We start from the raw sequence: 23,097 nt of genomic DNA, 5'->3' as shown, positions 1-23,097 counted from the left end.
CTTTCACTTTCATCAAGAGGCTTTTTAGTTCCTCTTCACTTTCTGCCATAAGGGTGGTGTCATCTGCATATCTGAGGGTATTGACACTTCTCCCAGCAATCTTGATTCCAGCTTGTGTTTCTTCCAGTCCAGCATTTCTCATGATGTACTCTGCATAGAAGTTAAATAAGCAGGGTGACAATATACAGCTTTGATGTATTCCTTTTCCTATTTGGAACCAGTCTGTTGTTCCACGTCTAGTTCTAACTGTTGCTTCCTGACCTGCATATAGGTTTCTCAAGAGGCAGGTCAGGTGGTCTGGTATTGCCATCTCTTTCAGAATTTTCCACAGTTTCTTGTGATCCACACAGTCAAAGGCTTTGGCATAGTCAATAAAGCAGAAATAGATATTTTTCTGGAACTCTCTCGCTTTTTTGATGATCCAGTGGATGTTGGCAATTTGATCTCTGGTTCCTCTGCCTTTTCTAAAACCAGCTTGAACATCTGGAAGTTCACGGTTCATGTATTGCTGAAGCCTGGCTTAGAGAATTTTAAGCATTACTTTATTAGCCTGTGAGATGAGTGCAATTGTGTGGTAGTTTGAGCATTCTTTGGCATCGCCTTTGGGATTGGAATGAAAACTGACCTTTTGCAGTCCTGTGGCCACTGCTGAGTTTTAGCCATCACATTAGGCATATACCAAAAGAAAGTGGAAAAACAAGCATTCCCCAAATCATTATGGGACCTGGACATCAATTCCCATTCTCATTTGTCTCTCAGAAACAGTACAGGGACTTCCCTGGTGGTCCAGTGGTTAAGACTCCAAACTCCCAATGTAGGGCACCCAAGTTTGATCCTTGGTCAGGGAACTAGATCCCATATGCCACAACTAAGACCCAGCACAGCCAAATAAATAACTAACTCTTTTAAATAAAGAAAAGAAACGTTAGTGCATCATTGCTTAATCCTAGTAAAAAAAACCTTGGCTCCGTGGCTTCATCAGCTTTCCCACTGCATTGTAGAAAGTATACTTGCAAATCTCTGGAATTTTAGAAATGAATTTTCACTAGGTTTGAAAATTGTTTTTCTTCTCTTCTAGTGCCTGTATCTCTGAAGCAGAAAAGAAGCCTAAGATGTTGAACCAAACCAATTTAGATAAGAAACGACTTACGCTCTGTTGGCAGGAGCTGGTATGTGAAAATCTATTTATACTTGGGAAGCACTAAAACATGTGCTTTAAAAATAAGCGTCGTAGATGAAGCATAGGTCATAGACCACATGAGGATAAGGTTCTAAGGGTTATATGTTTGTGTGATATAGAGGAATGAGTGGATAGGGAATAAGCAGATGAATGCGCTGGAGAAGAGCTAGCATGTATTGAATGTTTGTAAGATTGAGCTAGAAGCCCACCAGCGCTACATTCTATTCTGATGTAGGGCTTGTTCATTTTTTGGCATTTGTATCTTGTCAGAGGCTGTGGACTCTTGCACCTAACCTTCTGCCTCCTGAGCTGAGAGACAAAAAGAAATAACTAGGCTTCCTCCCCTCCATGTCCTCCCTTTACTACGTATGAAAAGCTGTGAGCCCTGCCTGAGGGCAGGGTTGGGCGGTGGCTGGTCCCTCTCTGCGTCCTGTGAACCCTGCACAGTGCTGGGTGCCTGGGAGTCACTCGGTCCCTGTTGAATGAGTGACAACTGGGAACTGCCAGGCCAAGTCAGACCCTGATTATTTCTGCTTGAAACTTCAGCTCCAGCTGTGGCAGCAAGGAGTGTCTTGTATGAAGTCATGATAATTCTGCAAAATGAAATTCCTCAGTGTCAGGGAGCTCAGTTTGGTGCTTTATGATGACCTAGAGGGGTGGAATGGGGTGGGAGAGAGCTTCAAGAGGCAAGAGATACATGTATACATACGGATGATTCTCACTGTTGTATAGCAGAAACTAATACAACATTGCAAAGCAGTTATCCTCCAGTTTACAAAAAAACCCGACTCTGTTTGGCCAGGGACATTTTAAAGATGTGAATGGGGCCTGGAGAGATGAACCACTTTTTTTTTAAGGTCATAGCTAGTTAAGTATACTCCAGAGACTAAAGCTTGAGTCTCTGAACACTTGACTCATCCATCTTTCCAGAATAATAAATGGTTTGTGTTCTCCCCTACTCCTGGGGAGACCAGACTCCCACCATATATAAAATCTTCTTCCTACTCATTTCTTCCTCAGCACCTGTGACTGCCCCTCCCTGCCTCTGGAATAGCCATCCCCTATGTATCACCCGCCGAGCTCTCTTGTTTTCTGTGTCCAGCAGTCCTTGTCCTGAACAAGCCCACCATGTCAGTACCTTTTGGTGGCTCAGCTCTTTCCCCACCTCCAGGCCTGTGTTTCCAGCCTCTGAGTGGACACGTCAACTGCTGCCTCATTGCCCCTCTGACCCAACATACCCAACTCAGCCCATTATCTTCCCACCTAAGCTTATTCCCCGTCCTGTATTGGTATCACCAGCCTTCCCTGTTGCTCTAGTCAGAAGCCTAAGAATCAAGTTTGAACCCTATGCTGCTGCTGCTGCTGCTAAGTCGCTTCAGTTGTGTCCAACTCTGTGCGACCCCATGGACTGCAGCCTACCAGGCTTCTCCGTCCATGGGATTCTCCAGGCAAGAACACTGGAGTGGGTTGCCATTTCCTTCTCCAATGCATGAAAGTGGAAAGTGAAAGTGAAGTCGCTCAGTCATGTCCGACTCTTAGCGACCCCATGGACTGCAGCCTACCAGGCTCCTCCATCCATGGGATTTTCCAGGCAACAGTAGTTGAACCCTATACCTCACCCTAAATGGTCACTTTGACCCCAGGCCAGGCACACGACCTGGCCTTTAAAGACTCTGGCCCTTACTCTATTCTTTATCCCCTGAACCGCTGCCTAACCTGAGTGCCTTAGCATCTCTGGCCTGGACTATTGCAGTCATCTTCCTCCAGTCCACCTTCCAGAATGGTCTCCAAAACACTAACCTGCTTAGATCGGTCTTCATGAAAATATCACTGGGATCTCTCAATTGCTCCAATACTTTGGCCACTTGATGTGAAGAGCTGACTCACTGGAAAAGACCCTGATGCTGGGAAAGACTGAGGGCAAAAGGAGAAGGGGGCAGCAGAGGAGGAGATGGTTAGATAGCATCACCATGTTGATGAACATGAATTTGAGCGAACTCTGGGAGATAGTGGAGGACAGAGGAGCCTGGGGTGGGTTACGGTCCATGGGGTCACAAAGAGTCAGACGTGACTCAGGGACTGAACAACAAAAACAGTGCAATTGTTCAAAAGATAAAGGCCAAATTCCTTTGTGCATGACATACAGAGCTGCTCAGCATCTGGGCCCAGCCTAGTCTCCCAATCTTAGCTCCCATTTCTCCCTTCCTATATATCTAAGCAGCAATGATTTGAACCCCTACTGGTATCTTCATAGGTAGTTGTTCCTTCCATCTGGACTGTCCTTTTTCTTATCCTCTGATGAATTGAATGTATTTTTAAAGATTCAGCTAAAATATCATATTTAGCATTATTCATAAAACCTGGCTTTGGCCCCTCTAGTCTCCTGGTGTTTTACACAGTTTAGTTATTTGCATGTATTGCTTTCACCTCACCGACTGTCAAAGCCTCAGGGAAGGGAAAACTGTGTCCTTCCCCTGCCCGAGGCCTTGGCTCCTGGGAGCGCCTGGTCCACAGCAGGCATTCAGGTCCTCTGATCAGGGGCTTCCCAGGCGCCAGGCCCTGGGTGCAGGGAGCACGAGGCTGTAGGTACTTGGTGCTTGTCCCCAGTATATTGACTCATCTGTTCACTCCATAAACATGTATTTAACACCTGCCACGTGCCAGGAACCCCACCAGACACTGACTTCTCTTGGCCTCAGCTTCTCAACTGTCAAATGAAGGTGAAATAATATTCACTCTTTCCATCCTCCTGAAGTGAAAGTGAAAGTGCTCAGTCAAGTCTGACTCTGCAACCCCATGGACTGTAGCCTGCCAGACTCTGTCCATGGGTTCTCCAGGCAAGAATACTGGAGTGGGTTGCCATGCCCTCCTCCACGGGGTCTTCCCAACCCAGAGATCAAAACCAGGTCTCTTGCATTGTAGGCAGATTCTTTACCATCTGAGCCACCTTCTTTTAACAGGCAGCGTGCAGACCCTGAAACTGCCCTCATGATGGCTCAGTGTGGAGCTTACAAGCACTTTGACTGTGCTTCTTAACCAGATTTCTAGAAAGATCTACACTGACTCTTGTTTTGTTTTAGGAGGCAATAGCCAAGGAAGCCAAGGGGCTCACTCAGCAGCAGAAGAAAAAGTTATCTCTTGAAGAAATGATCCAGACAGCCCAAAACTTTGTGGAAAAAATCCGCTTTCTTGTGGATGAGGTAATCAACTCCATGGGTAAAGCTCATTTGAAAGATTAACCTGAATATGTCTTCCTGGGGGGTTTGAATGTTTGCTAAGGATGAAAGATGGAGCTGTGTTTTCTCTCAAGTTCTGCTGAGCTGAGGAGGCAGTATTCATTTGAAGGGTGAGAAGGGACGTTTTTAAATTAAGTCACACATGTATGACTTTATGGATTTTTTTTTTTAACGAAGCCTGAGTAGTCAGCAGAAATAAAAAGCACATTCCTAAAACAAAAACAAACAGAAAAAAACCACACTTCTTAGTAGGCTCAAGAAAAGTCAAAATAAGCACAAGAACTTTGATAGATTTTTAACTAAGAAAACTGAAATTGAAGCTCATGTTCAGTAAAAGTTAAAACAAATCTTCTCATTTTAAAGTTGTAAGCCATTGTTAATCGTCTGTACCCCAATACCAAAAAAAGTTTAAGCTTAAAAAAAGAAAAAAATAAGAAGAGCAGGAAAAGGGGGGAAAAAAATTAGTTGTAAGTAATATCTTCTGGTGACAACCAGAATGAGCTTTATAAAGTCCTCATATTTACTTCTGTTATAAAAACCAGGTTTCCTGTGGGAAGGTTTCGGGGAGAGGTACAGGTCTATGGCTTCTGTTGTTCTTGAAAGTTGTTTTTCTTGTTGCAAATCAGTCATTCCCTGGAAGCATAAAAAACCCTGAGACAGTCATTTTGGAATGCAGGAATTTTAATAAGCACCCAGAACGTTTGAAACAGGGCTGTGACTAACCAACCCTGTGGCTGGAAACCCTTCCCATGAGTGTCCCTGTTTCCGTGTCAAGAGAGGAAGGGTACTAGTTACACTCAAGGGTTATGGGGTTAGAAAGAGCATCTGCTTACAGTCCAAGGATGTCAAAAGCTAGTTTATGCCAATACACCTCCCTTTAGTTTTGGAAGCTATGTTGGCTCAGAAATGTGCATTTCAAATACTCACTGTGTAATGGGTCTCTTGGCAGGGAATTCTGCAATTCTTATCTTGATTAGCTCAATTTTAAAGTCTAATTTTCCACGCAATTTAATGCAGTTTCTCCTGAACGAACACCTAAAATGGAGTGAAAATACTTAACAATCATATTTTAGGTATAAAGTCCCTTGTAAAATTGTTTTTCCTTCCTGAAGATGGAAAGACATCCAAGGACATTAATGGACTTTTGTTTTTTCATCTAAACGTTCTGGAAATGTTACCAGGCTCCTAGGAGGTCTACTGCTTGAAACTAAATTGTGCTTGCAAGAGTGCAAAGAAAAAAATTGCATTGGAAAGTGTAGAAAATGTTTGTTCTGCAGATGGAGAAAAGTAGGCGAGCAAAGATGCCAAGTCATGGGTCTGACTTGTGTATCGTCAAAGTGTGATGAGAGTTTGGTATATGGGGTTTCCATGACCTAAGACTTTCTTAAAGAAGCTGTACTTAACTTGCTTGGTTGCACAGCTGTCTCAGTACCCAGACGGTTTAAGTCACAGAACTTTTGCAGAAGGGGGTTGTTTCGGGATAGGAGAACCCTGGAAATGCCTGTGTAAATGCCCACCTATCACATCCACCCGTTCTGCCCCGACAGCCACAGCACACCATCCCTGACGTCTTCATCTGGATGCTGAGCAACAACAAGAGGGTGGCATATGCCCGCATCGCCGCCAAGGACCTGCTCTACTCCCCCGTCAGGGACCAGATGGGTCAACACTGCGGGAAGATCAAAACTCATTTCCTCAAAGTAAGTCGGTGCTATTTTTGACTCAAAGACAGGAAATCTCTGTTTTTCCTGGGTTACACAGAATTCCTAGTATGTGTCCAGATTTATGACTCAGCCCCAAGACTGTCAAAAATCCGGGGACAACTAGAACATCTTGCCCGCTCTTGATTCAAGTTATGTTTAAGTAGACCATCCTAATATTTTCCATTTTTCCTTTTTTTTAAAATCTAGTGGATGTACCCTAAGGTTATTTTAAATTTTACTTCTTTGATTATTGGGGAGGACGAACATTTTTCTATTAGTTTCCTCTCTACCTTTTCTCTTGGGTAATGTATCATGGCATCATCTCACAAGTTCATCTATATCTTTAAACTAGATTGCAAAGAAAATTACAAGAGGAGAGGCTGATATTCCACAGAACTAGTTCAGGAGTCCTGATGACTTTACATTGTAGGTATATGATAGTCTTTTCATCTTGGCTCCCTGCACCCTTTGTGGGTTATAGGCACAATCTCTGGATAGAATCTACTGTCTTTAAATCAAGATTTAAGCCTTTCCTGGAGATCTTGGGTATTTTAGTTCTACTACAAAGAAATTTCTATCCCAGAAGTGGCCTTGAGCAAACATGGAGAAGGAGTGGTCCCAAAAGCTTGTGTGCATGCATGCCAAGTCGCTTTAGTTGTGTTCAACTCTTTGCAACCCCATGGACGTAGCCCTCCAGGCTCTTCTGTCCATGGGATTTTCTAGGCAAGAATACCATAGTGGGTTGTCACCTGCTTCTCCAGGGGATCTTCCCGACCCAGGGATCAAACCTGCATTTCTTGCATCTATTGCTTTGGCAAGCGGGTTCTTTACCACTGAGCCACCTGGGAAGCCCTGATCCCAGATTAGGGGAATATTAATCTAGAGGAAACAAAACTACATCATCTGAAGACATGGCTAGGGAATAGTAAATCTGGAAAGGCAGTCAGGGTTCCATGGTTCCTGTTCCAAGATTTTTCTTTATCCCTAATTTAATATTCACAACACTATTAAAAATGCTGGAACAGAATTTGCAGAGCTCAGCCCAATCCACCACCCAGAGTTGTGTTCTGAAGCAGAGTTCTCCAGCTTCAGTCTCAGAAAAGGACACCCATTACCCAAAGCAAGCTCTTCCTGAGAGGAGCTGGCTGCACTTGCCAGAGGGGGGCGCCCAATCTTCTTTTTCTTTTCTCCCTGGGACACGTGTCAATGCTGAGTCCACCCCTTCTCAGTCTCGTTTCCACCTCTATCCTGGCTTCTGCTCCACAGCCCTGAGTCTCATCTCTTCTTTTCAGGCCTTTAGCTTTCCATTTAGCTTTTCCTTTATTGTTGTTCAGCCTCTCAGTTGTGTCAGACTGTTTGTGACCCCATGGACTGCAGCATGCCAGGATTCCCTGTCCTTCACCATCTCCTGGTGATGCTTTTCCCAGGATGCAGCAGAAAGTGGTAGCTGCAGACATCCTTCCAGGTCCTGCCACAGAGTGAAGTCTCTACAAAGCAAACACTTCTTTCTCTTCCTAATACTGATGGGCTAACTTCAACACAGTTTGTGTGAATGACCATCTTTCTTTCCTTTTTCTGACTGGCCATGATTACCTTTCTTTGTAAGCCAGTTGGCATTTCACCAGGACCGTGGAGGGAGGTGGGTGGGTTATGGGAGAAGCTCAGACTTTAGCATTCTGTCTTGCATAACTTGTACACATTGGTGATCATAGTTTTTTGATGCAGATTTGCATTCTTTAATATTTTTCGGTTTTTTTTTTTTTCTTTCCCTCCCTGCCTTGCCATGCTATTCATAAAAGGAAAGAAGTTGCTCTGGTTGGTCAGGCTTCGGGAGCACATGAGAGAAAAGAGATTGGGGAAGGGGGAGCAGGGAAGACACAGCCCAGGCTGGAAATGAACATGAAATTAAACGTGGGGTGTTGCTTCTATGAGTACCTCAGAAGGCGTTCAATGATGTTGCGTGAGTTACAGCTTGGATTCCTAAGTGAGAGACTGCACTGTCTTGCAAGCAAGTTCAATGTGTGTATTTTTAAAAATTTATTTAGTTAGTTTTTGGCTTCGCTGGGTCATTTTGTGCTAAGTTGTGTCTGACTCTTTGCAACTCCATGAACTGTAGCCTGCCAGGCCCCTTTGTCCTTGGGGTCATACAAGCAAGAATACTGGAGTGGGTTGCCATTTCTTTCTCCAGAGGATCTTCCCAACCCAGGAATCGGACCCAGGTCTCCTGCACTGCAGGTGAATTCTTGACCATCTGAGCCACCAGAGAAGTCTTTGTTGCTGCATGAGCTTTTCTCTAGTTGCAGAGAACAGGGCTTCTCTCTAGTTATGGTGTGCCACCTTCTCATCATGGTGGCTTCTCTTGGTGCAGGGCACAGGCTCTAGGGCATTACCAATGGCCTTCCGTAGTTCTGGTAATTGTGGCTCTTGGGCTCCAGAGCACTGGCTCAGTAGTTGTGGAGCGCAGGCACAGTTGCTCCATGACATGTGGGATCTTCCCAGACCAGGGACTAAACCCTTGTCTCCTGGATTGGCAGGCGGATTCTTTACCACTGAGCCACCGGGGAATTTTTAAAAAGATGTGTAACCTACAAAGTTTAGGCACGCGGCCATGGTCCTTGTATAACAGCACAAGATATTAGCCTAGTGTTAGGTTTTAACCATGATTCACACATACAGGTTGTTTTCAGAGCAGCAGAGATGTAGGATGTTTTGTGGTTTTGTTTTAAGCAAGGGATATCAGTCTGGCTTGAGGCAATGCAATACAGTAAATGAAGAGTCTTGCCACTCATTGAAATAGTGGTCCTTAGGTCAGCAGGATCAGCACTAATAGGGAGAATGCAGAATCTCAAATCCTACCCCACACCTTCAGAGTCAGAATTTGCATTCTACCAGATCTCCAGGCAACTCACATGCATGGATACACATATCAGTATGTGAGGAGGCCTAAGAGGATGGGCTCTGGAGCCAGGTGGAGCAGGGTTAAGTCTTGGCTCTATTCCTGCCTTGCTCTGTGATGTTGGACAATTGTCTTAACCTCTCTGAACCTCCACTTCCTCATCTTTAAAATACACAGCATGAAAGAATTTGTTTTATAGTTATCATGAAGATGAATGATAGCCTATGGCTTGTTAATAGTATGCAAGTGATAGGACCTTCTGGACTGCAAGGAGATCCAACCAGTCCATTCTGAAGGAGATCAGTCCTGGGTGTTCATTGGAAGGACTGATGCTGAAGCTGAAACTCCAGTACTTTGGCCACCTCATGCAAAGAGTTGACTCATTGGAAAAGACTCTGATGCTGGGAGGGATTGGGGGCAGGACGAGAAGGGGACGACAGAGGATGAGACAGCTGGATGGCATCACCAACTCGATGGACATGAGTTTGGGTGAACTCTGGGAGTTGGTGATGGACAGGGAGGCCTGGCGTGCTGCGATTCATGGGGTCACAAAGAATCGAACACGACTGAGCAACTGAACTGAACTGAATAGGACCTTCTGTGTGTAGGGACATTCGACCAGGGCCTGGGACAATGTAAGTGCTCAGCACATGTAAAATATTATCATTAGACCAAGAAACAGAAAATTCAACAAATATTTACTGAGTGCTTCCCGGGTACGAAGTACTCTTTTAGGCATTGAGGACATCACTGTGATATGACAAAAATCCTACTGTTGTGAACTGAAGGCCTGTGATGGATCCAAATGGCAGATTTTTTTTTTTTTTATCACAACAAAATAACCATAGGCTCTCAATAGCTATTTGTTAAATTGAACAAGTGCTTAGCACATTTTAACTATTACCGTTATTACCGTGGGCTTCCCTGGTGGCTCAGTGGTAAAGAATCCGCCTGCTCTGTAAGAGATGCAGGTTTGATCCCTGGGTCAGGAAGATCCCCTGGAGAAGGAAATGACAGCCCACTCCAGTATTCTTGCCTGGGAAATTCCATGGATAGAGGAGCCTGGCGGGCTACAGACCATGGGGTCGCAAAGAGTCAAACAACAATAACAATTATTATTGTAGAAGTGATGAATGGAGAGTTATTTATCTTATAGTTTTAAAAATCCTGAGTTGCAGTTATGGTTCTCTTACTAACAGCAAAATGACCTTATTTGTCTTTTTAAAGCTGAATAAACAATGACGTCCTACTCCCTCAAGAATAAAATCTAAACTCCTCCATATACTCAGCAGGATTCTACAGCCTCGTCTGTGTCTTTCTCTGTTTCAGCTCTTTCTTTGCTGAAAGCTTTCAGCAGATCTATCCCTGGCTTAGAGTAGCATTCAGTAAACGTCAGCCCTTAGCACCACTCTTAGTTCCTGCTCTTGTAGCTTTGTTCAGGCACTTTCCTCTTCCTGGGATGCCTTCTCTATTATCCAACCCCAAAGTACTTATTAAAACCCACTGGAATATGTGAGTCTTTTTTTTCCTTCCAGTTTTATTGAGCTATAATTGACATAGAGCACTGTACAAGTTTAAGGCATACAGCATAATGATTTGGCTTACATATATCTTGAAATGACTATCACAATAAACTTAGTGAACATCCATCACCTCATATAGATACAGAGTTAAAGAAATAAAAAAATTTATTTCTGTAATGAGAATTCTTATGATTTATTCTAACTTTTTCATATGTAACATCAGTGTTCATTGTATTTATCATGTTGTACATTACATCCGTAGTATTTATTTATCTTTAACTGGAAGTTTGTACCCTTTCACCTTCATCCAATCCCCCTTGCATACCCCCTACCTCTGGTAACCATAAATCTGGTCTCTCTTTTCTTTTTTATTATGTACATATGTATTTATTTGACTGTGCAGGGTCTTTGTTGCTTTGCACAGGCTTCTCAGTGAAGTGGTGTCTCGTGCTGTGGAGCACCGGCTCTAGGCACCTGGGCTTCAGGAGTTACAGCACGCGGGCTCAGTGGTTGTGGCTCATGCACTCAGTTGCTCTGAGGCATGTGGAATCCTCCCAGACCAGGGATCGAACCTGTGTCCCCTGCATTGGCAGGCAGATTCTTATCCACTGTGCCACCAGGGAAGTCCTAATCTCTTTTTCTCTGTTTTTGAAGTATAATTGACCTACTATACTGTGCTCGCCTCTGTTATACAATGTAATGATTTGATATTTCTGTACATTTCAAAATGGTCACTATGCTAAGCCTAGTTATGATATGTCACCGTACAAAGATATGGAATATGAGAGTCAAAGAAAGGGTGGAAATGCCTACTGCTTCTTCTCTGGTCCAATGGCATCTTCTCTCTTACACTTGACTTTGAGTAAGTGAATGCAGGTCAGCCTCCTTGTCTAGATGTGAGCTCTTGGAAGAGACCCAGGACTGTCTCTAGTCCTTGAGACGCCCTTCTGGCCCTGTTCCCTCTGCAAGGTCTGGTGACACCTGGTGGCAGTTGCTGAATTGGGTTGCTTAGAATCTTCCTGGGGAACTCACAGAGAAAGATAGGAAGGCAGGCAAACAACCAGGTGCGATTTGGGTTCTGGGGCTTTCCACAAGTGCCTGCGAAATTGTCAGAGCAAGTGGTAGCCTCTCCTAGCGGGATTTTGTGACTCTTGAGGGGAAAGAAGTGGTGCAGAAGAAAGGGGAATTGTGTATTGATGGGAACGCCTGAGAAACAGAAGAGGCACTTTAGAAGAGTCAACAGCCTGGAGAGGTGGCCACTTTCAGAATGCAAGCCTGGCTGGAAGTACTGAAGATGGCCGAGTCTGGGGCCTGGGACTCCCTAGATGGTATGTTGGTGATGGTTTAGTCAGCCTTGGCTGACTCTTTGCCGCCTCATGGACTGTAGCCCACCAGGCTCCTCTGTCCATGGGATTCTACAGGCAGGAATGCTAGAGGGGGGTTGCCATTTCTTTCTCAAGGGGGTCCCTGACCCAAGGAATCCCCCAATCCTGGTGGAAATAAAGGAGCCACTCTACATTGAGCTGTGTCCTTCACATGTTGAGCACGCATGCACCCATGCACAACATGTATGTTGTGTATACACAGCACTCAAACTGGCACACACATAAACATACAAATTCAAATCTGAGTGCATTCAAAGAGGGAAAACAGGGCAGTGAGGGAATTTGAAATCACACTGTGTGAAGAAAGGATGAAGGAAGGAGAGGTGTCCAGCCAGGTAGAAAGGATGTGATAAGGTAGGTTCCTACAAGCCCACAGGGGCCTGACCTATGGGAGGAGCGTCTGAGTTTTTCTGATTGAAGCAAGAGGCAGAGGCTATGGCTGAAACTCTAGGCTATTGGAAGCTCTGGGAAGGGAGATTTCAGCTCAGTGTGGGGAGAGGCAGGCTGTGTGGGTTCACGGTCCAGAGCCCAGATCTGATTTCATCTTGCCTGATTCAAGTCCTGGCTCTGTCCCTGAAAAGTTGAGTGATCTCAGCCACTAGAAATGGCTTACCTGAGTAACCCAAAAGATTCGGATCAGCTAGTCAGTTAATTGGATCCAGGACACTTTCTTCATGAATGATGCATAAGCCAATGATGGATAAAAAAAGCTTTGCTAAGCCTGTTGATATTTGGTGTATAAGACATTGAAGATTTTCAGTAAAATGAACACTTTCAGTTAAAAAAAAAAAGAGCTATATTATCTTAGGAACTTATTATAGTTAGCCTTTCTGAGCCCGAGTTTTCTTCTCTCTAAAATAAAGGCAATAACCACACTTACTTGTTGCTGCTGCTGCTGCTGCTAAGTCGCTTCAGTCGTGTCCGACTCGGTGCGACGCCATAGACGGCATCTCACCAGGCTCCCCCGTCCCTGGGATTCTCCAGGCAAGAACACTGGAGTGGGTTGCCATTTCCTTCTCCAATGCATGAAAGTGAAAAGTGAAAGTGAAGTCACTCAGTCGTGTCTGACTCTTAGCGACCCCATGGACTGCAGCCTACCAGGCTCCTCCATCCATGGGATTTTCCAGGCAAGAGTACTGGAGGGGGGTGCCATTGCCTGTTAGGTTTAAATGATCTAGGGCTTGGAAGTGCTTCATGCAAGGCCTGTTTAAGCTTCAGGGCCCATTAAACCTGGGTCCTTCTCTAAAATCATGTGTTGTGCCAACTAGGGTCATTGGTCTCATTTTTATACAAGCCCCAGGTAAGGAGCTCAGAGTGAGGCCCATATGGTTCCTACTAATGAGACAATCTTCCTTGTAACCTTTCCCCAGCTTCCTGGAAAACGGCCGGCTGGTTGGTCAGTACAAGCAAAAATCGACGTGTACCTGTGGCTGGGCTCCACCAAACACTCTAGCACCATTTTGAGCAACTTGCCAGCAGGCTATGAAGCAGAAATGTCCTCCAAAGCGGCTGGCACCCATCACCCACCAGCCAACCTGCTCTACCAAGGTATGATGCCCACTGGGCCAAGAGGGTCATGAGCTGTCTCTGGTGGGCTTCTGAGAAGACAGTAAGGAGAGGTAAAATGCGTGAGTTACTTGCACAGGATCAACTTATTTGCCTCTCTTAATACAATATCTAAATTTTCCTTCTGACCTTCCGATGTCCATTTAAAAAGAATGAAGTCATTAAGCATATCTAGAGTACACACTTTTCTGTTAATAGAGTGTAATGAGTCTCTTTGTAGGTGGATGATATAGATTGAGTTTGTATTTTAAGCAAAAGATGTCTTTTAAAGAAACATCAGTAAGTTCTTGTGCTCATAGGATCTGTGGAATTGAAGCAGATTTTCTTTTACATGGCATTGGGGTTTTGACCCAAAAAGAGCAGGCGTTTATGTTTTCCAGTAATGACCCAATAGGAACTGATATCACTGGGGTCACTCGTGTTTCTTTGATTCTTTACTTGGCTACTTTTAGAAATTCAGCATGGTCTATGTAACCCCTTTTTCTATACAGATATTTTCAATGAGTGCCATCATGTTTACATTTTCACATAATTCTTCTATTTTTTTATTGTGGTGAAAGTCACATAATATAAAACACACTCTTTTTATCATATTTAACTGTACAGTTCAGTGGCAAGGGCTTCCCAGGTAGCTCAGGAGTAAGGAATCTGCCACCAACGTAGGAGACACAGGAGACAGGGGTTCAACCCGTGGGTTGGTAAGATCCCCTGGAGGAGGAAATAGCAACCCACTCCAGTATTCTTGCCTGGAAAATCCCGTGGACAGAGGAGCATGGCGGGCTGTAGTTCATGGGGTTGCAAAGAGTTGGACATGACTGAGTGAGTAACATTTTCACTTTACCCAGCTAGTAAACTATCTCCAAACTCTTCTTTCTTTCCATTGCTTCCCATCTTGTCTTTAGAGAGTTTTCATCTTTGGGTGAAAACATCCACATCAAGTTATCTTTTTATTTTTATAGACACTATCTCTAGAGACCCAAAGTACCTGGACATATTTGCTGTCCCAGCTATTCAAAATTCAGAGGAGAGGAGAGATTTTCCCCAAAGCTTTCTGATCCTCTGAAGCATGTTCTTTTCACAGGGTGACCTAATAAACTCTTTCTGCTGTGCCTTGACATTGATGGCTTTGGCCACCTTCCACACCTCCTGGAGAATTTGGTCTCTTCATTCATTTAATGCTTCAGAACATATCCATTCAACCAATAATACCAATAATTAGTTTGCCCCTGCATATGGAAGGCACGGCGGGAAAACTAGTGAGGGCTTGTAGAGCCTAGTGAGAGCTGATCCTGGCCCTCTGAGGGGGCCATCAGACGTGTCTTTAATAACCACACGTGGAAAATGAGCCATAGCCCAGAGGTGGACTAAGCATGAAAGCTAAGAGGAAGCCACTTTACTAGTCAAAGAACAGAGCTGGTAAGACTCAAGGTTTCAGGAAAACAAAAACCTAGCCTAAATCCATGTCGCCTCCTGAAGTTGTGCAGGGTCCTGTCTACATGGCTGCACTGGGGGCTCTGCTAACATTCTGGGGTTTAGGCACTTCGGGGGGAGCTGGTGGGCGTTCTCAGGGGATGAGCCATTCTCAAGTTCCCTCCCAGCTGAGAGATGTGCCACTGATGTAGCCTATTAAGGAACACATGGGCTCTCTCTTGACATACCCCAATCAGGAAATTCCTAAACCATCCGCTGAACATTTCTTTGTTTACCGTCCCTTTTAAGGAGTTCTGTTGTGTAAGAGAGTTAAAGGCAACAAATGAATATAAAAAACGAGAGAGGCCATGCGCCAAGGATCACTAAGTCCATGGACCAAGGAATATAATTAAGTCACCTCCTCCTTAGGGTCCCCACCATCCCCTGCTCCGCCCGCTGCTGCCCACAGCCCTCTCTCTGCTGCCCAGCCCATCGAGCAGCTGTGCTCACTCCTGCCTTTCACCTCCCATGTCCTCTGCCTATATCTCCTGCAGGACACTCAGCCCCAGCTCCTGTCATGAACTGATGTGCTTGGCTTATCATCTGTCTCCTCCCTGGAGCTCCTTAAGGGTGGGGGCCCTTTTAGCTGCTTCAGAATCCTCAGAGGCCAGAGCTGCACCTGGTACACTGTGGACACTCCAGATGCTGTTGGCTGGCTGAATGGGGGATGGATGGCTCAAGACTTCATTGAGTTTATTTTTTAACAGCTTTTTATTTTATATTGGACTATTGGGCTTCCCAGGTGGCACTAGTGGTAAGGAACCTGCCTGCCAGTGGCGGGAGACATAAGAGACATGGGTTCGGTCCTTGGGTCGGGAAGATGCCCTGGAAGAGGGCATGGCAACCCACTCCAGTATTCTTACCTGGAGAATCCCATGCACACAGGAGCCTGGTGAGCTACAGTCTATAGGTTCACAAGGAGTCGGACACGACTAAGGCAGCTTAGCAGCCATTCACACACAGCCAGTTAACAATGCTGTGATAGTTTCAGGTGGACAGCAAAGGGATTCAGCCACACATATGTATCCATTCTCCCCCGAATTCCCCTCCCTTATTGAGTTTATGGAAGCAAAGATAATTTGTGGAACCATCCCTTTCTTATATACACACACACATACACACACACACACACCAGAAACAGGAGAATTACTAAGAGATAAAATATGGTACTTTATTTTTTAGTTGAAGTATAGTTGATTTACAATATTATCTCATTAGGTGTACAGAATAATGATTCAGTATTTTTGCGGAATTATATTCCATTATGTTATTATAAAATAACATGGCTATAATTCTTTGTGCTGCACAATATATCCTGTTGCTTATCTATTTTATACATAGTACCTTGTATTGGTTCATCCCATGGCCCTTATTTGTCCCTCCCTCTGTCCCTCTCCTCTTTGGTAACCACAAGTTTGTTTTCTATTAATATATCTGTGAATCTGTTTCCATTTTGCATATAGATTCAAAACACCATGATATTTCAGAAAGAGATTTGGACTTTGTAACCTGAGAGAAATGAAATCCGGGCTCTGGCATTAGCTGTGCAATCTTGGAAATGTATCTTAGCCTCTTTGTGAGCCATTTCCCTCATGTAGAAAATGAAGATACTGATGTATATTTCACGAGTTGTTATGAAGATTAAAACCCAAAATGTGGTGAAAGCAGCAAGGAGAATGCCCGTCGCCAAAGTACCCATGACCACGACCTCTTCCCCCATCTGCCCTGTGACCATTTTGGTCTCAGCGGCTGTCGGTGCTCGTGGTCTCCCTCATCTGTCTCTGGATGCACCCACAGACACACAGCACACACAGGCACCCACCCACTCACACTCACCATTCCTAAGAAGCCCTCTAATACACACCCCTTCCCATTATTTGTCCACAGATCGTCACGTCTTTCAGCTGAGAGCTCACGTGTACCAAGCCCGGGGCCTCATCGCAGCCGATAGCAATGGACTCTCAGACCCTTTTGCTAAGGTCACGTTCCTTTCCCACTGCCAGACCACAAAGGTAACCAGGGAAGCCCACCTGCTTTCTCCTTGCAGCCCACTGCTGAGCCACAGCAGGCCCCAGGAAAGAAAAGGGAGAAAAAAAAAAAAAAAAACCAGGGCACATTGCAAATACTTGTGTCTCTGGATGTGTAGGTATTTTAGACCCAAAAACATGGATGCAAGGAAGGACAGATGTGGAGAAGGCCTACTGATCCTATATGGTCTGCTGTCCTGAAGCCAAGAGGTCAAGTACCCGAAGCAAAGGCAGACTGCGGAAGGAAGGAGGGATGAGGAGGCAAGGAAGCTGGCATCCTCAGCTCCTCCTTCAGTGATGGGCACACAGTGGGAAAACGAATGAACAAGAAAACAGCACAATCGGCAGGAGGCTTGTGCTGTAGTTTCTACTGAGGGGTCTCGGTGGGGAGGAAAGCTTTCCTGCTTTGTTGTCAGGAAGCCCTAGACTCTGTATTTCCAGCTGGGGGTCTTAGCACACTTTTAACCCCTCTGCAATTCAGTGTCTCTAGAACATACTGCTTGCTGATGGATGCTATGAGGATTCAAGGAGATGGATCTATGCCTGTTTCCTCTGGTTTCCTCCTTTCCTGTGCGCTGAGCGCTGACATGTGAAAAGAGGCCCTAATCAGCACATGCCCAACAGGCTGCCTTTCTTGTGAAATCGTGTTCTGTAAGGGTTTACTCTGTTCTCTGAGGATTCAGTGTTTTGAGGGAGGGGAGCTCAGTAAAGGCTTTGCCTAACTCTGGGAGTTAAGACAGAATTAGGACACAGAGAGCCCTGAGCTTACATTCTATTTCATCTACTCTCCAGCTGCCTTTATTCACTAAACCTCCATTTATCCTCTTAAAATAGGACTGTTGAGAAGAATCAAAAAGTTAAGTGTACAAAGAGATTGATAAGTAGTGGCCATTCCCTTGGCTTATATTAAGAGGGCTGACATTTCTCTCCAAATTGAGGCCATAACCTGGGAGACTGTGTTTTGATTTACAACACAGATTGAGATCATCCTCTGAACTAGCATCTTGTCCATTTCACCAGCTCAGGAGGAGTGAGGAGTGCTTGCTCTGTGCCAGCTCCTAGGCTGGGCTCAGAGGAGCTGGGGCACCAGACTCTGAGCTTGCACAGTGTAGGATCTGGGTGGGGCTGGGCAGTTCTTTGGCAGATGAGCTGGCTGCACTATGCTAAACCCCATGGTACTGGACCCCAAGAGCCACATGGAGAGAAGGGTTGGCTCTGCCTGGGAGGAAAGTCAGGAGAGACCTCAGAAGGAAGGTGACTTCATCCTCATTTAGCGAATAATCATGAAAACCTGAAGATTTCAGACTCCTTTCTCTTCCCTGTGTTTTGAGAGGCATTACATAGTATAGCAATTAGGAGTATAGAATCTAGAGCCCTTGATTAAAAGCAGGAGAAGGGGACAACAGAGGATGAGATGGTTGGATGGCATCACTGACTCAATGGACATGAGTTTGAGCAAGCTCCAGGAGTTGGTGATGGACGCGGAAGCCTGACATACATACTGCAGTCCATGGGGTCACAGAGTCAGACACGACCAAGCGACTGAACTGAGAGCCCTAGTGCCTGGGTTCAAGCCTGAGCCCTTCCATTTGTGAGCTGTGTGACCTTAAGCAAAATCCTCTTTGTCCTCAGTTTATTAATTTCCGTATTTGCTTCTGTAAAATAGGGATGGTGGTATTGTATCTGCCTCCAAGAGGATGCATCACCCAGGACAGTGTCTTGTTTATAACAGCTCCTGGGTAACTGATTGTTAATATTGCCATTGAGGCTTGCCACCAGAAGCAAGGGAGATTCTCAAAAGGGGGACCCCTGGAAGCCTTCTCTGCCTGCACAGCTTGGAGTTCCAGGTCCTCAGAGGTGATCTCAGGGCTGGAGGGTGGAGGAGGGACAGGGAGTTTGAGTGAGTTCCCTCAGCTGATGTGTAATTCTCCTTCTATCTTTCATCTCTGTATGGTTTCTTCATTTGATTTAGACTCACATCTCAAAAAGCTTCCCTGGTGGCTCAGATAGTAAAGAATCTGCCTGCAATGCAGGAGACACAGGTTCAAATCCTGGGTCAGGAAGATCCCCTGGGGTAGGAAGTGTCTACCCACTCCAGTATTCTTGCCTGAGAATCCCCACGGACAGAGGAGCCTGGCAGGCTACAGTCCATGGGGTCACAAAGAGTTGGATATGACTGAGTCACTAACACTTTCACTTCTTTTCCCAAAGGGACAGATGACATTTATTTATCAAATAATCATTTGAAAGGGAAACAAGTTCTGTTGAATCCTGGATACTTCATACTTTTGAACCAAGTACCCAATTTTTATTAATAATAATATTAGCTGTCATTTATTGAAAACTACATCTGTGCCAAGCACAATGCTAAGCTTTTTATATGCATTTTTGTCTATATCTAACTGCAGCCCAAAGGTTTAGGATAAACAGAATGATCTCTGTTCGTTTCCAAGGCAAACCATTCAATATCACAGTAATCCAAGCCTATGCCCCAGCAGTAACGCTGAAGAAGCTGAAGTAGAACGATTCTATGAAGACCGTTTAGAACTAACACCCCAAAAAGATGTCCTTTTCATTACAGGGGACTGGAATGCAAAAGTAGGAAGTCAAGAAACACCTGGAGTAACAGGCACATTTGGCCTTAGAATACGGAATGAAGCAGGGCAAAGGCTAATAGAGTTTTGCCAAGAGAACGCACTGGTCATAGCAAACACCCTCTTCCAACAACACAAGAGAAGACTCTATACGTGGACCTCACCAGATGGTCAACACCGAAATCAGATTGATTATATTCTTTGCAGCCAAAGATGGAGAAGCTCTATACAGTCAGCAAAAACAAGACCAGGAGTTGACTGTGGCTCAGACCATGAACTCCTTATTGCCAAATTCAGACTTAAATTGAAGAAAGTAGGGAAAACCACTAGACCATTCAGGTATGACCTAAATCAAATCCCTTATGATTATACAGTGGAAGTGAGAAATAGATTTAAGGGACTAGATCTGATAGAGTGCCTGATGAACTATGAATGGAGGTTCGTGACATTGTACAGGAAACAGGGATCAAGACCATCTCCATGGAAAAGAAATGCAAAAAAGCAAAATGGCTGTCTGGGGAGGTCTTACAAACAGCTGTGAAAAGAAGAGAAGCGAAAAGCAAAGGAGAAAAGGAAAGATATAAGCATCTGAATGCAGAGTTCCAAAGAATAGCAAGAAGAGATAAGAAAGCCTTCCTCAGCGATCAATGCAAAGAAATAGAGGAAAACAACAGAATGGGAAAGACTAGAGATCTCTTCAAGAAAATTAGAGATACCAAGGGAACATTTCATGCAAAGATGGGCTCGATAAAGGACAGAAATGGTATGGACCTAACAGAAGCAGAAGATGTTAAGAAGAGGTGGCAAGAATACACAGAAGAACTGTACAAAAAAGATCTTCATGACCCAGATAATCACGATGGTATGATCACTCACCTAGAGCCAGACATCCAGGAATGTGAAGTCAAGTGGGTCTTAGAAAGCATCACTACGAACAAAGCTAGCGGAGGTGATGGAATTCCAGTGGAGCTATTTCAAATCCTGAAAGATGATGCTGTGAACATGCTGCACTCAATATGCCAGCAAATTTGGAAAACTCAGCAGTGGCCACAGGACTGGAAAAGGTCAGTTTTCATTCCAATCCCAAAGAAAGGCAATGCCAAAGAATGCTCAAACTACCACACAATTGCACTCATCTCACATGCTAGTAAAGTAATGCTCAAAATTCTCTAAGCCAGGCTTCAGCAATATGTGAACCATGAACTTCCAGATGTTCAAGCTGGTTTTAGAAAAGGCAGAGGAACCAGATATCAAATTGCCAACATCCGCTGGATCATGGAAAAAGCAAGAGAGTTCCAGAAAAACATCTATTTCTGCTTTATTGACTATGTCAAAGCCTTTGACTGTGTGGATCACAATAAACTGTGGAAAATTCTGAAAGAGATGGGAATACCAGACCACCTGACCTGCCTCTTGAGAAACTGTTATGCAGGTCAGGAAGCAACAGTTAGAACTGGACATGGAATAACAGACTGGTTCCGAATAGGAAAAGGAGTATGTCAAGGCTGTATATTGTTACCCTGTTTATTTAACTTCTATGCAGAGTACATCATGAGAAACACTGGGCTGGAAGAAGCACAAGCTGGAATCAAGATTGCTGGGAGAAATATCAATAGCCTCAGATATGTAGATGACACCACCCTTATGGCAGAAAGTAAAGAGGAACTAAAAAGCCTCTTGATGAGAGTAAAGGAGGAGAGTGGAAAAGTTGACTTAAAGCTCAACATTCAGAAAACGAAAGAAAACGAAGATCATGGCATCTGGTCCCATCACTTCATGGGAAATAGATGGGGAAACAGTGGAAACAGTGTCAGACTTTATTTTTCTGGGCTCCAAAATCACTGCAAATGGTGATTGCAGCCATGAAATTAAAAGATGCTTACTCCTTAGAAGGAAAGTTATGACCAACCTAGATAGCATATTCAAAAGCAGAGACATTACTTTGCCAACAAAGGTCTGTCTAGTCAAGACTATGGTTTTTCCTGTGGTCATGTATGGATGTGAGAGTTGGACTGTGAAGAAATCTGAGCACCAGAGATTTGATGCTTTTGAACTGTGGTGTTGGAGAAGACTCTTGAGAGTCCCTTGGACTGCAAGGAGATCCAACCAGTACATTCTAAAGGAGATCAGTCCTGGGTGTTCTTTGGAAGGAATGATGCTAAAGCTGAAACTCCAGTACTTTGGCCATCTCATGCGAAGAGTTGACTCATTGGAAAAGACTCTGATGCTGAGAAGGATTGGGGGCAGGAGGAAAAGGGGACAACAGAGGATGAGATGGCCGGATGGCATCACAGACTCGATGGACGTTTGAGTGGACTCTGGGAGTTGGTGATGGACAGGGAGGCCTGGCGTGCTGCAATTCATGGGGTTGCAAAGAGTCGGACACAACTGAGCGACTGAACTGACTGACTAACTGAACTAGTGTCCTCAGTCTGCAGATGGGGAAGGTAAGGCTTGGAGACGCTTTAATTATTAATAGAAGGTGGTAGAGCCAAATTATGCTGGGAACTCAACTGGTAAAGAATTTGCCTGCAATGCGGGAGACCTGGGTTTGATCCCTGGGTCAAGGTAGTCCATGGGGTCACAAAGAGTCGGACACAACTGAGCAGCTTTCACGTTGCCTTCCCAGGTGGTTCAGACAGTAAAGTGTGTGCCCGAAATGCGGTAGACCTGGGTTCGATCCCTGGGTTGGTAAGATCTCCTGGAGAAGGGCATGGCAACCCACTCCAGTATTCTTACCTGGAGAATCCCATGGACAAAGGAGCCTGGTGGGCTACAGTCCATGGGATTGCAGAGTTGGACACGACTGAGTGACTAACACCTGTGGAGCTAGGATGGATACCCATGTTGGTCTAATTCCAAAGTCATTTTGCTTAACCACTCTGCTTCCATTTTGGACCAATACAGTATAATAACATATATATGGAATTTAAAAAGATGATAATGATAACCCTGTATGAGAGACAGCAAAAGAGACAGAGATGTGTAGAACACTCTTTTGGACTCTGTGGGAGAGGGCAAGGGTGGGATGATTTGGGAGAATGGCATTGAAACATATATAATATCATATGTGAAATGAATCGCCAGTCCAGGTTCGATGCATGAGACAAGATGCCTGGGGCTGGTGCACTGGGATGACCCAGAGGGATGATGTGGGGTACGGGTACGGGGAGGGAGGTGGGAGGCAGGTTCAGGATGGGGAACATCTGTACACCTGTGGCGGATTCATGTCAATGTATGGCAAAACCAATCCAATATTGTAAAGTAATTAGCCTCCAATTAAAATAAATAAATTCATATTTTTAAAAAAGAAAACTAAAAAAAAAAAAAAGAAAGGGTTCTAGATTCCCTCTCCTGTTGCAGTGTGTGCTGCCTCCGTGGGACTAGTCTTTGTGTGACATGCCCAGCTCATGCATTCTTCAAGGTGGAGAAGGCTGAGCTGGGGGCTCTACAGTCATAGCTGAGCTGGTCCACCATTCACCTGTAAGCACGTGTCTGAATGTGTTGCTCAAGGAAA

The 23,097-nt window shown here is 44.7% G+C and overlaps 1 protein-coding gene across 1 annotated transcript in view; it reads left to right on the top strand.

Annotated features, from left to right (window-relative positions):
• The window catches only part of FER1L6 (fer-1 like family member 6), a 137,404-nt gene that overhangs the window by 46,531 nt on the left and 67,776 nt on the right, over positions 1-23,097 (top strand). The window contains exons 16-20 of the mRNA XM_027560901.1: positions 1,079-1,169; positions 4,261-4,380; positions 5,964-6,116; positions 13,294-13,471; positions 16,847-16,971. Of these exons, the coding sequence (XP_027416702.1) occupies positions 1,079-1,169; positions 4,261-4,380; positions 5,964-6,116; positions 13,294-13,471; positions 16,847-16,971 (667 nt within the window). The remainder of the gene's footprint in view (positions 1-1,078; positions 1,170-4,260; positions 4,381-5,963; positions 6,117-13,293; positions 13,472-16,846; positions 16,972-23,097) is intronic.

Source organism: Bos indicus x Bos taurus, chromosome 14, assembly GCF_003369695.1.
Source record: "Bos indicus x Bos taurus breed Angus x Brahman F1 hybrid chromosome 14, Bos_hybrid_MaternalHap_v2.0, whole genome shotgun sequence".
Lineage (NCBI taxonomy): Eukaryota > Metazoa > Chordata > Mammalia > Artiodactyla > Bovidae > Bos > Bos indicus x Bos taurus.
This window is presented reverse-complemented; position numbering and strand designations above follow the sequence as displayed.